We start from the raw sequence: 16,321 nt of genomic DNA on the forward strand, positions 1-16,321 counted from the left end.
CGGGGTCTTCTCCAGGGTATAGGCTGCCCCGAGGAGAGACGTCGGCATCCCGGTGTGGTGGAACGTGTCCCGGGGACTACGAATCGGGCCGTCACCTTTCTCCCGGAAAGCCGAGTGGTTTCTTTCGTCCCGGGTGCGCTGTGAGGCACATACCCCTTCTGCGACATCCCTAATCTCTTGTAATCCGCAGATCCTTTCCCCAGTGTTTGTGTTGTGCTGTTCAAGGTCCCGTTCGTTTGAGGCTTGTAAAGGACAGTCGGCCCATGCGGTGACTGAGTGTGTGGATTTGGTAGTAAAACTTAATGATTGTCCGCCTGTGGCTTCGAAAAAGGAAGGAGGAAAGGAATGGAGATGGTATGAACAAAATACAAATGTAATCTTGAAAAAGTGGTTATGCGAGATGGACTCTTGCTTTTCACGTAGATGGTGCTTTAAACCTGTTTGTTTTGTGTCATTGGAGTTCACTTTCGCCCTTTCTGAGCAGTGCTCTTTAGGGTAGAATGAAGATTAGTTTCATTTCTTTTTATTCTTGGGCTGTACTTGAATATTTTTCGGTATGAGTGTGTGACATCTGTACTCTGAAATCTTTATCAGAAAGGCTTTGCAAAACCAAACTGGGGCTCCTTGGTAACTGTCACACCGTGGCTGAAGTTCTGTTTAAACTTACTGGCTGATGGGAGTGGTTGCTGAAACATAGGTGAATTGCTGACACTCATATCAGAAGTTACCCACCAGTGTTAACATTTGTGCAGTCATGTCAAAATACAGATTTTTCTCTTTGGTACTCAGTGTTGATTTTTAGCCATCAATGTGATAGTTCCATTAAAAAAAATTCGAGTCCCTTTTCTGTTATAAGGTTCCTTAGTCAACTTTACCAAATGTTACAGGATGGGGAGCAACGTTAGAGGGAGAGAAATCGCCATGTGACACATAACATGCAATGTCTTTTTTTTGTTGTTTACAAGCAGTGTAAAATCGCGCCACTAGAAAGGAAGGTGACTTGTTGATGATTTTGTCCTAAAGTCTTTACTATTTATTAATATGAAATTGTCCTGAGTAGGTTTAGGGAACTTTGTCTTTAACCGTTTTGGTCTGGTTTTTTCCCCATTCCTATGGAAAACTGGCCTTTTCTGCTTGAAGCTGTACTGCTCAGGATTCTTTATTGCTATAGACGGGCTGTGAAGTGGACATCAATAGAAGGAATATTTCTTCTTAATATGCTGGGACATTTGCTTCATGTTCTAATTTTGTGGCTGAAAGCTGAGTTTACATTAGCGAACAGATGTCTAAAGTGTTATTTCTTTAATGAGTCGTTTGATGCTTGTACCTCTTTGAATGTGTTTTCCTGCTACTGTAGGGACTATATTTTCTTCCTGTAATGCTTATTATCAGAAGGAGGGTCAAAAATCCAAGAAAGACTTGATGGTTGGCTAAGGAAGGGCAAGGTACAACGAGTGACTAAAAGTGATCAACAACAAGGTCTCCACAGGAGAGAAGGTGGATATTTCTTGTTCTTTAGGTTTGAAAAGCTTTATTGGCAATGAATTGTGAAGATAGAGCTTGTTCTTATGTGTTCAGTGAGCTTCATTGTTAACACAGAAAGCGCTGTAAGTCCAAACCGGTCAGTATGTCTTAGGAAAAGCCAATTCTGAGCTTTTTTGTTTCTTGCGAGTAATGACAATTGCATAATGCATATTTGTGAAGAGGAAGTTAGAGTACAGCAATTCTGGATGAAAAATGGTCAGTGTTACCATGTATGTGAAAAAACTTGTTTAGCATTATAACATGTTTCTTAATCTTATTCAGCCATTCTTCCTTCTGGCATCTTCTCTAAACTTTAAACTACTCTTGTAACTTTTCCTAATCGATACTACTTGTGCAAAGTTCACAGAAATTAGTCAGATGACTTCACCTGTTGTAACGTGTATGTGAAGGTAGCTAAGGAAGAGAGAAATCTTTCACTGTCATTTTGTCAGTGTCATATTTTCCATGAGTTTTTGCCTCCACAGGTTTGCTCTCCAGAAGCAATGCCCATACCTGAGTGTTTCTGGTATCTTTTCTTAAACTTTATTACAGAAGTGGAGATGCACATCAGTCATAGAATCATAGAATGGTTTGGGTTGGAAGAGACCTTAAAGATCATTTGGTCGAACCCCCTGCCATGGGCAGGGACACCTCCCACTAGACCAGGTTGCCCAAAGCCCTGTCCAACCTGGCCTTGAACACCTCCAGGGAGGGGACATCCACATCCTGCAACCTGTGCCAGTGTCTCACTACCCTCACAGTAAAGAATTTCCTTCTAATATCTAGTCTAAATCTACCCTCTTCCAGCTTAAAACCATTCCTACTTGTTTTATCACTACCTGCCCTTGTAAAAAGTCTCTCCCCAGCTTTCCTATAGGACCCCTTCTGGAACTGGAAGGCTGCAATAGGGTTCCCCCAGAGCCTTCTCGTCTCCAGGCTGAACAGCCCCAACTCTCTCAGCCGGTCCTCATAGAGGAGGTGCTCCAGCCCTCTGATCATCTTCATGGCCCTCCTCTGGACCCACTCCAACAGCTCATTGTCCTTCTTATACTGGGGGGCCCAGAGCAGGACGCTGTACTCCAGGTGGGGTCTCACGAGAGCAGAGTAGAGGGGCAGAATCACCTCCCTCGCTCTACTGGCCACACTTCTTGTGATGCAGCCCAGGTTGCGCTTGGCCTTCTGGGCTGCAAGCACACATGGCTGGCTCATGGTGAGTTTTTCATTGACCGACACTTCTAAGTCCTTCTCCTCGGGACTGCTCTTGAGCCATTCTCCGCCCGGCCTGTGTTTGTACTTGGGATTGCCCCTACCCAGGTGCAGGACCTTGCACCAGGCCTTGTTGAACTCCATGAGGTTGGCATGGGCCCACCTCTCCAGCCTGTCCAGGTCCCTCTGGATGGCATCCCTTCCTTCCAGCGTGTCAACTGCACCACACAGCTTGGTGTCATCTGCAAACTTGCTGAGGGTGCACTTGATCCCACTGTCCATGTCACTGACAAAGATGTTGAACAGTACTGGTCCTGATACCGCTCCTTTGGGGCCACCACTTGTCACTGGTCTCCATTTGGACATTGAGCCGTTGGCCACAACTCCCACCAGAAGACTTCAGTCACATTTTTTATACTCTTTGTTGACATAAGTAAAAATCTGGTGGTTGTGGCTGGGATTAGAAATAGTGGTAGGTTTAAGGTTAGGTCAAGACTAAGCTTTTGTGTGTGTGTGTGTGTGTGCAGTTTTTAACCACTTTCACTCTCTTGTAACTTGTATGTTTGATTTGACCTTGCCCGATAAGATCAATCAGCCTAACAAAAAAGGGCTTAATGTGGCCCTTCTTTAGAAGGGCACAGAAGTGGTCACGCCATAGATGTAAACCATGATTTTTATGTCCTGAAGCATGGTTGACCTCTTTGAAACAGCCAAGGAAAGACTGGGCTGCAAAAATGTGCTACAGTATCTGTTGCATCAAGAGGTTCTAGCAGCTAATCTACCTTTTCTTCTACTGAAAGTGTCTTCAGTGAAAATATTCTGGCTTCTGGAGTTTCACTGATACTCAATTGTGAAGTTACATTTTGAAAACTGTGTGTCTTACGCTTCTCATGAACTGTTAAAGCAGATCTTTCTGGCGGTAACTCAGAATGCATGGATGAAGAGGATATTACCTGTGATGTGACAAGTTGAGGATCTGCCCAGATGGAAAGACAGAGCACCACAAAAGTACAACTGAATTGTATATTATATGTATAAATAGTGCTATTTGGATTGATATGGACAAACATACGTGAGGCATCCTGCTAAAACGGCCCGAGTGCTCCCAGGTCAATGTCTGACTTCCAGGATATATGAGCTTCTCCTCCAGGATTTTGTATGGAAAAACAAAACAGGAGCTTATTGTATTTGAAGAGAACCAAGTGTGCCATCAGTGCCTGTAGCAGACCTAGTCAAGCCGTCAGTGAAACAAAGGCAAGGGCATCTGCCTTTCACAGAGTCTAGGTCTTTTCAAGAATGGCACAACTTCGCTACTTCTCCAGAAAGCTGCAGAACAGAAGCATTAAAAGCACTGTGGATAATGGTCAGGATTGGTCTCTGAGGATGCTGATTGTCCTCTCTTGTCCCATCTTTTGGAAATGGTTTTGATTGCTGTCTTCAGAAATTCAGTAGACTTATTTCCTTCAGTTTCAGCTTAATATAGATGGCCACGCTGTTGGCACTTTTATTTATTTGTTTACTTAAGGATCAGTCTCCCCAGAAGTTGAAACAAAGAAGCCTTTTATTTCTCTGGGGTCAGTAAAAAAGGTGCTAGCATCTTTCTGAAGGAAAATAATTTTACTGTATGCATTTCCTTTAGAAAGTGATCAAGAACTGATGAGATCAAGCTTTTCAGTTTCAAAAGGGAATTAACAGTGAATGCAGACCATGAAAATGATGAGTATGCAGTTTTCAATGATTTGAGAGATTTGCTGATTGAAACAAATTCATACGAATTGCTAGGGTTTCTTTTTAAAAAAACACAACCCAACAACATAAACCCAAAAAAACCCCCACAAAACAAAACACTAAAGAAACCCCACACACTCCATAAAATGCACTGTAGTCTGCTTTGTTTGGATACTAAGAGATCTGGAAACTATTACAAAAGTTAAAATATTCTTCCCCCTGCCCCTCACCGTATTACCACGCATTTTTCTCCCATCAGTTCACTGCTCATCAGCACTGGTTGTCTTATATAACTGTTCCAGTGTGAAGTTTAGCTGTGTAGCTGTTTTAACCTAAACTTCCATAGTCAACTGCCTTTATAGAGGGAAATAGAAAACGGCACAGAGTGACTGTTTTGTGCTTTGCAAGGAAATTATTTGTAGTAATGACTGCTTGTCATAGTGTTTTCTCACTGGTCCTGCTCTTTGAGCTTTGTGTATTGTAACTGCTGAGTAGTAATCACAGAATGGTAGAGGTTGGAAGGGACTCTGGAGATCAATTAGTTCAGCACCCCTGCTAAAGCAGGTTCACCTAGAACAGGTTGCACAGGATCATGTCCAGGCAGGTTTTGAATATCTCCAGAGAAGAACATTCCACAAGCTCTCTGGGCAGCCTTTTCCAGTGCTCTGTCGCCTTCGAAGTGAGTATTTTTTTCCTTGTGTTCAGCTTGAACTTCTGTGTTGCAGTTGCACAGAATCACAGAACGATAGGGGTTGGAAGGGACCTCCAAAGATCATCCAGTCCAACCGCACTGCTAGAGCAGGATCACCTAGAGAAGGTCACCCAGGCACACGTACCAACCCCTGAGGAACAATAGGTTTGTGGCCATTGCCCCTTGTCCTGTTGCTTGGCACAACTGAGTCTGACTCCATCCTCCTAACATCCACCTTTTAGATATTTATAAGCATTAATGAGTTCCCCTCTCAGTCTCCTCAAGGCTAAAAAGACGCAGCTCCCTCAGCCTTTCCTCATATGTGAGATGCTCCAGTCCTCTCATCATCTTAGCGGCTCTACACTGGACTCTCTCCAGTAGTTCCTGGTTCTTCTTGAACTGGGGAGCCCAGTATTGGATACAGCATTCCAGATGTGGCCTCACCACAGCAGAGCAGAGGGGGAGGAGAACCTCCCTCAACCTGCTGACCATGCTCTTCTTAATGCACCCCAGGATGCCATTGGTCTTGGCCACAAGGGCACAGTGCTGGCTCATGGTCATCCTGCTGTCCACCAGGACTCCCAGGTCCTTCTCCCCTGAGCTGCTCTCCAGCAGGTCACCCCCTAAACTGTACTGGTGCATGCATGGGGTTATTCCTCCCCAGTTGCAGGGTCCTACACTTGACTTTGTTGAACTTCATTAGGTTCCTCTCCCCTCAACTCTCTAATGTGTCCAGGCCCACTGAATGGCAGCACAGCCTTCTGGTGTTCAACAGCATGTTTTAATATTGTGTTTGACTTAGTTTTGGTAACATGTTACTACATGCAAAGGAATATGCTCAGTACTTTTATCAGGCAAAACAGCCTATTTTCTCCATTTTTCCCTGTCAGGTGTATATATTTCATTATTTCTGTGATTTATTTTTTTTCCCTTCATGTCATAAGACAGCAAAAAAATTCTCCCTTTCACCATATCTCTTCATGTGACCAGGTTCTAATTTACACATGTATTTTCTGAATGGAAGCAAAGTGAACGCTGTTTGATACAAATGACTTGTACTGGGGCAGAGGGGAAATGGACTCATTCAGTGACGACTGTCTTCCGCCTTCTCAGAGGCAGATACTTTTGGCCCTGCCCTTTATGGTATTCAAAATCAGTGATGAGCAAGCGTGCCACTAGCCTTACATTTAGAGCAAGTCAAGCAACTGAAATAATGAAGCAGCATTGTCCCCAGCTTCAACACCGAGCTTGTTCTTGAGTCTTCCTCTTCCTTTCCAGCTCCCTCCTTGCCCCTCTGCCAGTATGGAGCAAGCATCAGCTTGTGCTATGGTGGAGATTAGCCTGTGCTGGCTGCCACATGGGCTAGCGAAAGCTCTGCAGTATATCTGCCTTTCTGTCAGTTGGGACACTGAGTTAGAACCATCTCCTTTGTGTAGCTGCTTTTTCCATACAAAGTGTAGGAAATTATCTCAAAACTCTTTTCCTCTGTAATACTTGCGTTAAATGAGCTTACCTCTTGGTTTCAGTATTACTGTGGAGAGCAACAAGCCAACAGATACTGCCTGCTGAAGTGGGAAATACTGATACTCACATGAGGGAGGGTAGGGAAGGCTGAAAAGAACATAGTAAGAGGTCATCAAGTAAGGTCACTTACTGAGTATACTCTCACAACGGTTCAGTCAGAAGTGGTTTGCAAGGGACATGCTTGAGTTCTTGCCCCATCATGCTTTAAAAAGAAAAGAAAAAAAGCATGAAAGATTGATCTTCTCCTGCTCTGTAGCAATCCCTCATTCAAAGGTTGTTGTAGGTAACTTGTGAAGAGTGGCTTAATGAGTCTAGCTCAGGAGGTGTCTTGCAGGATGCTGCTACTTTGCCTGCAGTTCTTCCTGGAGGAAGGACCTGTTTGTAGGAGTGGTCAGAATCCAAGTTCCTCGAGCACAATCCAGTAAGCAATGGTCACAGACAGGAAGAAGAGAAAGGAGCCCTCCTCCTTGGCAGAAGCCCTGCCCGGCTGTTCCAAGCTGTGCAGGTAGAGCAGTCTTCTTGCCGTGTCCTCCCTTCCCATTGCTGCCACCTTCGCAGGAGGAACTCTCCTGCTTTACTGTTTGCACTGAACAGGAGGTGGTTGGGGGTAGGTCTGTGATTGCCATGTGGTGACGCTGGTTACCTATGTGGGGAGGAAGAGGTTAACCTTCAGGGGAACTTGGGAAAGAAGCAAAGTCCAGATTTCCTGGCCCCATAGCTGCTCAGGTTAGAGTGTTCTGCACAATTAAGTCAAAGGTGATGTGGGAAACCATAATCTTCAGCAATGACTCTTTTGCAGTCATGTTTATCATGTGTAATCATGTTTAAAAACATTGCAGGCTGATCAAAAATTCTGTCACGCTGTTGTAAGCTGTTGCAAATGACATTATGTGTTACTTTCAAGAGCAAATTACCATGAAATATTTTAAGATAAGTTCATTTATTTCTTTTCATATGTTTAGTATCTAATTTCACAGTAAGCATTAGCATTCTTAGTATTGACATTTATCATGTTTACTATCTATAGAAGGTTAAATGGAGTATGTATGATTATGTATTATGCTAGATTTCTTCTCTAAATAAATAGATTACTCTGATGTGATACATGTATTTCCCCTTTATTACACACATATATATATGAGAGAGAGAGAGATCTGAAAGGCTGTGTGGATGGTTCTTACAGAGCTGCAGTTATTTTAGTGCCCTTGCTGTACAACAGTTGTGCGAGTTGTTGATACAGTTCTTTGACATATTTTTGATGATGCGAAGAACTAACCTTAGCATTGGTTGGGGTGCTCTAATCGATGTATAGGCAAAACAGCTCAGGTGTTTATCCGCTTGAGTTAAGCTGTGCATTCCTTGTTGGGATTTGCCTCAATTGGCTGATTACTGTTGCAGCTGTATGTCTGCTTTATGTTAAGATTTACTATGTATCTTTAACTCACAAGTTTGTCATAGGGTTTGGAGCAAAATTAGTTATTTGCTTCACCTTAATTTTGCATTTTTATATAAATGGCAGTCTTTTAATAAAAAACTAAATTGCTTTAAACACACATTTCTTTATAGTGTTAGTGTAGGTAGTCTTAGCTGAAGAGGGTAACAGTGACATATGGAACTTCCAGGAGTTGCAGATATCCCCATGAGGGAATCTCCTGCGCATGAAGTCATCTCCTTGGCTCTCCATAGCTCAAGGGCTCTGTGGCTTATCTGCCTGCTTGGTACGGTGGTGTCGTAAGACACCCTGCTTGGTTTGGGGTCTCAATGCCGTTTCTGTTTCTCATTTTATAAAGTTAGTCAACCTCTTCATATGGTTACTTAGAGGAACGGGGGATCACAGAATCATAGAGTGATTTGGGTTGGAAGGGACCTTAAAGATCACCCAGTCCAACCCCCTGCCATGGGCAGGGACACCTCCCACCAGACCAGGTTGCCCTGTCCAGCCTGGCCTTGAACACTTCCAGGAAGGGGGCATCCACAACTGCCCTGGACAACCCGTGCCAGTGTCTCACTACCCTCACAGTAAAGAAATTTACATCCTTCCAGTTTAAAGCCATTACCTCTTGTCTTATCACTACCTGCCCTTGTAAAAATGCCTTCCCCAGCTTTCTTCTAGGCCCTCTTCAGGTACTGGAAGGCTGCTATAAGGGCTTCCTGGAGCCTTCTCCAGGCTGAATAACCCCAACTCTCTCAGCTGGTCTTCATAGGAATCATAGAATATTTGGTTGGAAAAGACCTTTGAGATTGAGTCCAACCATAACTTGTCCACTACTGAACCATGTCTCTAAGCACATCATCTACCTCTCTTTTAAATACCTCTGGGGAGGTGACTTGACCACTTCCCTGGGCAGCCCATTCTAATGCCTGATAACTCTTTCAATGAAGAAATTTTTCCTAGTGTTTAACCTAAACCTCCTCTGGCATAACTTGAAGCCATTTCCTCTCACCCTATTGCTCATTACCTGGGAGAAGAGACCAACCCTCACCTCGCTACAGCCTCCTTTCAGGTAGTTGTGGAGGGAGATAAAGTCTCCCCTCAGCCTCCCCTTTTCCAGGCCAAACAACTCCAGTACCCTCAGCCTCTCCTCATATGGCTTGTGCTCCAGACCCCTCAGCAGCTTCATTGTCCTTCTCTGGACACACTCCAGCACTTCAATGTCCTTCTTGTAGTGAGGAACCCAGAACTGAATACAGTACTTGAGGTGCAGCCTCACCAGTGCCAAGTGCAGGGGAAGAATCACCTCCCTAGTCCTGCTGGCCACACTATTTCTGATACAAGCCGGGATGCTGTTTGCCTTCTTGGCCACCTGTGCGTGTTGTTGGCTCATTCAGTTAGGAGAGGTGCTCCAGCCCTCTGATCATCTTCATGGCCCTCCTCTGGACTGACTCCAACAGCTCCATGTCCTCCTTTTGTTGGAGACTCCAAAGCTGGATGCAGTACTTCAGGTGGGGTCTCACCAGAGCAGAGTGGAGGGGCAGAATCACCTCCCTAGCCCTGTTGGCCACACTTCTTGTGATGGAGCCCAGGATACGGTTGGCTTTCTGTATGTGAAGCAACATTTCTTGGGTAACTTTGCTAGGAAACATCTCTGCTGTCTCTGATGCTTTGTTTCAGGTCTTTCCCTTTGGCATAAATCCTTTAGTGACATCTTTGCTTGTGATGCTTTTCCGTTTTGAACGTCTTTCTTGGATGAACACGCTGCTTTTGGGCTTTATAGTTTTCTGGAATTTATGTACGTAATGACTTTAAATCATTGATAATTTTTTTTTAAAGAGCCAAAAGCCCCTATAGTGGTCCTGTTCTGAATTCTATCAAATGCTTCGAGAAGCAGCCTTTGTGGATGGTGAAGTAGGTCAGAGAGGTTCTCCTCCCCCTCTACTCTGCCCTGGTGAGACCACATCTGGAATATTGTGTCCAGTTCTGGGCCCCTCAGTTCAAGAAGGACAGGGAACTGCTGGAGAGAGTCCAGCGTAGGGCTACAAAGATGATTAAGGGAGTGGAGCATCTCCCTCATGAGGAACGGCTGAGGGAGCTGGGTCTCTTTAGTTTGCAGAAGAGGAGACTGAGGGGAGACCTCCTTCATGTTTATAAATATTTAAAGGGTGAGTGCCACGAGGATGGAGCCAGGCTCTTCTCGGTGACAAACAATGATAGGACAAGGGGGAACGGACACAAGCTGGAACACAGGAGGTTCCACTTAAATTTGAGAAGAAACTTCTTCTCAGTGAGGGTGACAGAGCACTGGCCCAGGCTGCCCAGAGAGGTTGTGGAGTCTCCTTCTCTGCAGACATTCAAAACCCGCCTGGACGCCTTCCTGTGTAACCTCATCGAGGTGTTCCTGCTCCGGCAGGGGGATTGGACTGGATGAGCTTTTGAGGTCCCTTCCAATCCCTAACGTTCTGGGATTCTGTGATTCTGTGAAGTGTACGTTACTTGTAGCAAGGAAGCATGATCAAGTAGACTAACATAGAGATGAAAGCTGACCTTGTTTAGTGTTAGAAGTGTTATGTTAAGGAATCTCTCATCTATGTCATGAAATCTGTTTTCTGTTGATCTGATGTTCAGTGACGTGGAAGTTTGGTAATCATCTGGTATGGAATGGCAAGTTTTGGTATTTTTTTGTAAGAAGATGACCACAAGTCTAATCAGGATGAAGCAGTGAATAAGTTGATTAGAAAACATACTTTCTGAAAATACTGTTTTCTAACTATCTCTTGTAGAGCATTTTCTTGAAAAACCTGCTGTGCAGGAGTAAATAACCATTACTGTGTTACTTTCTGTGGTATCTCAGGAGCTTTCTTGTCTGTGAAAACAATAGAGAAGTTGGCCAGTTTGGTTTTATGTCTGCTAAAAGCCATTTTCCTCCCCTTTTTGCAGGTGAGATTAGTTTGGGGATGTGAATACAATGAGTGTAAACCAGCAAGCTCACGCAGGGCCTCCTTATGGGCAACCTCAGCCTGGATATCAGGGATACCAGCAGCCTGCCTACGGAGGACAGCCATTGCCAGGGGTTCCTCAGTCGCAGTATGGAGCTTATAATGGTCCAATGCCGGGATATCAACAGCCAGTCCCTCCACAAGGTACTTAACGATTGATAACCTGTGAATTGTTGCATGCAGCCGTGTTTTTTCTGTATACTTTCTATTGTTAGTCTTCATTTTGTGATAGCAACTATCTTTTCTTCTGTATGTAGCTTCCACGATGTTAAAAATCGTGTTCTTCCTGTACATTCTGAGGTTATTGTTCTGTCATTTGTCTGTTTAGTAGGGCTTACTCTTCTTTCAATAGCTCAAAAAATTAACATGTTGAAGAGCACAGCCTGCTTTTTTTCTATATGTCCCTGCCCCCGCAGCACTGAAGCACCTGACTGGGACAGCCTGCTGAGGTTCTGTTAAGGGGCAGCAGTTAGGGACTGTAACAGATTTATAACTGAGACTGCCCTGCATTATTATGTAGCAAGTTCTGCACTCCTTCTTGAAAGATTAAGACGTACAACTCTAGGCAGAAAGTGTATTTGGAGATGTTTTCTCTAATACTTTTAAAATCAACATAAAGTTTGTGGATATGTAGGCAAGCTGATGTGTTCCAGAATCAGTGGTTCTGCAGGATCATATCACTTGTTGGTTTTGTTTGTTTTAAAAAAATAGTTCAACTTTTTTTCCTGTTTTCAAAAGAAAAGCTCATCTAAAATTATGACAAAAACCTTCAAGAGTCTTTTTGTTTCTGAGTACCTGAGTTGCTTTAGGAGGTTAATAGTGACTTTAACGTCTGAAATGTAGAAGAGAAAATACCATTGCTTGAGGTAGAAGTATTTCTGCCTTTCAGAATTATGTGGATGAATTCAGTTCTGCTGAGATAAGCACAACACAGACTTTCACTCTGAAATGTTTGTTTAGATTTCAGATTGCTATTCTAAGGAAATGAGGAACGTGCTAATCATGCTAATGCTCTCTGTATCGTTCTCCCCTCCAAATACATTTTGATTTTTTTGCAACTTCTTGAATTTTAAAGCAAACTCAGTGAGAAGGATAGAACAATCAAAGTGCCTGTAATTGTCTCAAAACTAACAGAAGTGGCAGGCTGAATTTTGGGAGCTGGATGATTAACCTGTTGGGGTTTTTTGTCTGGAGTTAGCAGGTTAGTGGAGTAGAAGAAGAGCGTGGTGTGCTAAAGAATGGGTTATTCAGTTGCTAAATCTTCCTTTTCTCTCCTTAATCCTCTTCCTCCCCTCCTCTCAATAAATCTCTTCCAACAGCACTTTCAATCTGTGAGTTTTGAAGTAATTTCACAGAGGGTTTACGTTCCTATAAAAGTAATTAAAATTAACACAGGGTAGCAGAAGGAAATCCTGTTTCTGGGAAGACAGAGGCAGAGCTCAGCCACTGAGTGCTCTGTTTGGCTGCTCAGTGTAGCCATTGACTAAGAAGTGTTTCCTGTCCTATGGATGAAGTGAGGAGAAATTGGACTTGCTTCAGGGAGGGAGAGAAGGAGATTCAAGAAGGACAAAGATTACCACGGATCTCTTGAAAGAGTTTCATCAGCACAGCTATTTATAGAAGGCAGGTTTTGGCTGTTAGCAGTGTGAAGAATGTTTAGGATGTTTGTGAAGAGAAACTGATGAACATCTTCCATCAGATACTTTAAGAATTATTTACAAGTCTGAAAAGCATTTCTTTTTAAGAAAATTAACTCTTTTCCTTCTGAATTATTTGTGGTTTGCCTTTTTTAATTTCAGAACAGAGGTGTGGTTCATGACAGCTCAGTAAGGACATAGCTGGAAAGCTTGATAACTTCCATATAAACTTGTACAGATTAAAAACAGATTTTGCTTGTTGTGCCAGTAATGATTGAAAAGTAGTGTGAGCCTGAGGGCAACAGAGTAGTCTCATTTGGACTACAGAATTCCGTTAGCACTACTCTTAAGTAGTATCTCATGTACTTTATTGATATATCAGGCAAAGCTCACCTATGGTTTGTGGAGATTTCCCTTCAATCTTTTCTTCTGAGAGCATTCTTCCTAGACTTAGCAGACTGCATTAAGGAAATCTCAGTTGTCAAGTTGTGCGTTTTAGACCTGTTACTGCAAATTCAGGAACCTTACCTTTAGAAGAAAGGAATGTAAAATTCACAGCACCAGCACAACTGCTAGAAGTTGACCTGTTGGTAGCTGCCAAATATGACATCCAGATGGACAAGAGTGGCAAACAAACATTGCATTATCAAAGAGAGTAGACAGGTGATAGTGAAGACAGTGACAATTATCCTTTCTAGCCCCATCTCCAACATGTGATGTTTATTGCGGGTCTTTGTAGCAAGACCTGTTGTAGCTGGATAATGTAGAGGAGAGAAAATTAATTTCAGAGGCACTGGAGTGACAGGAATTTAGTGAACACTGAGGGGTAAAAGGAAAACTGCCAATGTTATTCTGTGGTCTTAAAGTAGCTGTCATAAGGATTTATTTTAAAAATAACAATAAAATTGCTTGGAGGACTGAGTGGAGAAGTGTTGAGAGCAGGTGACATCCTCAGTCAGGGAGTCTTTTGCACCTGATTTATGTGTCAAACTATCTCTAACTAACGGAAGGATGAGAATGCTGTGCCAGTGATGCTAGTCCTGCTTGGACTGGCAGTGGAGTACTGTGCTGCTAGCTGAAAACAGCGACTTCTTGCTGTGAGAATGTGGAAAGAGCCAGGACAGTTTTGCACCAATCTTTCAGTCAGTCTGTTTCCTTCTGATGAGCTGATGCAGTTGAAAGTGTAAACACAATTATCTGAGTACCAGTAACAATTAGGCTGCCACTGCATTGTTTTACATAGACTCTGTTGACGATGCTATTAACACTTGTATTAACAAGTTAATATATAGTTAATATATGATCTGTATTGTTAATATGTGTTGTGTGTGGTAGAACAGTGAGAGGGAACATAGCTTAAGGAATAATGTGGTAAATGTGACATGGATTTTATGTATACGATATTTTCTGCACTGTGTACTGTCCTCAGCATTGCTAACAGTGTCTCTTGGTGCTTTCTCTCAGGCTTGATTTACTGCTGTATTCTGTCTTTCCAGGTTACTTTCCTTCCTTGGGGTTCCCTTCGAAGGGCTCTCCTGTATCTCTCAACTCTGACACTTCTTCTCTTGCACCTAATTTCATAGGTAAATGGTGTCCTTTCTGTGGGAGCATTTGTGCTAGGCCGCTGCTTCTGTGCCAAGTTCTCATTTAATATGGATATTTATCTCACAGGCGTGGGTACCTGGTAATTCAGGCAGAGGTGGGTGGGACACTTCCTAATCTATTTGTAGGCAGCACTCCAGAATCATAAATAAGATATGAAGAAATAATCCTAGTAGAAATCCCATATGTCTGCAGATTCATAGATAAAACCTGGCGTGTGACTAATATTTTCTGAAAACCGATTTCAAAACCCGAATTGACCCATTCAGTTTCTGTCAGGGAGAATCCTTAATGTAAAAGAATGCAGTCTCCCACTTGAGAGAGAACTAAAGCGTGAGGTTTGAATTAATAGCATTGCCATGAAGAGCTGAAAATTCTCCCCAGGTACCAGGAGGTTGTTATTGGAAGTTGCGAGATATTTGTAATTTGTGCTTTCATTTAAGGGGAAAAAAGTTTGTAGCTTCCTTGTCTATAGCATAGAAACCAAATATATAACAGGAATAATGAGGAAATAGTTTTGCAAAGCTAGCAATCAAGATGTAATGGAAACACTGCAATAAATCATATTGTATTTTTCCATCTTTCCAAGTACTGGTATCTTGGAAGAGCTGTTTCCAGCGGTGTCTGTTTAGAAGCATAGTGAGTCAGAACTGGGCCAAGACTCTGTAGTCTTGGGCTTTCAGTAAAATCTCAGGTATTTCCAGTTTTGCTGTGATCTACCTCTGTTTTGCTGTCTGGGATGAGTAAGAACAGTATCTCAAAGCTGTTGAAGGGGAACTTCAGGATTCCTCAAGAGTAATGAATCTTAAAATACCAAACCACTAGATACTCATATCTGATCAAGTGGGCTTTTTTCAGTAGCTGTCTGAGCAGTCTGTAGTAATGGTTACACAGCTGTGTTTGTGACAAGAACTAGAAAAAGAAGACTTCGGAAGCTTTCTCTGAAGTAAGCACGTATTTGTCAAACCGTGTGCCTGTTTAGAGTTGAGGAGGGGAAAAGGTAACTCAATGTTAAAAAAAAGTGTACAATCCCTCCAGGGCTTGGATTGAATGTGCTTTCTAAGACAGAAGAGAACAATGCCAAGAGTTTACGTGAACTGTCAAAAGAAAGAGATTCCAAAATAGATCAAAGTAGATCAAATTAACTGGAAAGGTGTCACAAAAGACATTCAGAAATAGAAATGCCACACAACATACAAATAGTTAAAGATTGGGAAATGCTTAGCCAGAGGAACCGAGAGACAAAGGTGCGGTAACAGTTCAGAAAATACACAGATTTAAGGAGATAAAGGTATATAAAAATAATAAATATCTCTGGAAATAATTAAGTGGTAGGTCTCAAAATGAAGAACAGGAGAAGGTTTAGTAATAAAGAAAAAAGCCCCAAGAAATTACTGGTTATTCATACAAGGTCTAGTTAAATTCTTCATTGAATTTATATCCACAAGCTTACTAAGAGTTACATGTAGCAGATTTTTTAAAAAAAAGAGTTGAAATATCTTGCTTTGATACATAAATTGTATTGTAGAATTGAGAAATGGCTTCTCTTATTTCCTATTTCATAACAGTTCCTCACATGAAGGTTTCAGGGTTCCTTTTAAATTTGTCATGTCAGTCACCATCAGAGAGACACAGCAGTGCATGTGCTGCCCTAGAAAAAATGGGGCAGTACACTCTGTTTAGTAATCTGTATTGAACAATACCCCATACGTGAAATATGTTCCTTTTTGGTTAGCAGGCACAGTCATATGGTTGTTCTAGTTGTCAGCATTTTAAACGTAATATTATTAAAAGAGAAGTTTATATCCTCTTGTCTGGAAGTAGACGCTGCAGTTGGTCTGCATTCTGCAGGCTGTGGAAAGGGTGAAGACTTTGTTTCTGAGGCAAATATGTTTGGGCTGTGACTGAACCAGCTCAGGCTGAAAGATGAGAAAGTATTCATGTTAGCCTCCAGCCTTCAGAGGTTGGGAAAGAG

General features: G+C 42.6%; 1 protein-coding gene across 2 annotated transcripts in view; it reads left to right on the forward strand.

Annotated features, from left to right (window-relative positions):
- The first annotated feature begins 11,044 nt into the window (after window positions 1-11,044).
- Window positions 11,045-16,321, forward strand: part of SEC24C (SEC24 family member C) — a 29,094-nt gene continuing 23,817 nt past the window's right edge. Inside the window, exons 1-2 of one of the 2 annotated variants that reach the window (XM_010180872.1) lie at window positions 11,045-11,251; window positions 14,241-14,327. In XM_010180872.1, coding sequence (XP_010179174.1) covers window positions 11,077-11,251; window positions 14,241-14,327 — 262 coding nt within the window. In that variant the 5' untranslated portion in view covers window positions 11,045-11,076. The remainder of the gene's footprint in view (window positions 11,252-14,240; window positions 14,328-16,321) is intronic. The other variant, XM_010180873.1, reaches the window with a different exon arrangement.

Source organism: Mesitornis unicolor, unplaced genomic scaffold (assembly GCF_000695765.1).
Source record: "Mesitornis unicolor isolate BGI_N332 unplaced genomic scaffold, ASM69576v1 scaffold7953, whole genome shotgun sequence".
NCBI classification, from domain to species: Eukaryota; Metazoa; Chordata; class Aves; order Mesitornithiformes; family Mesitornithidae; genus Mesitornis; species Mesitornis unicolor.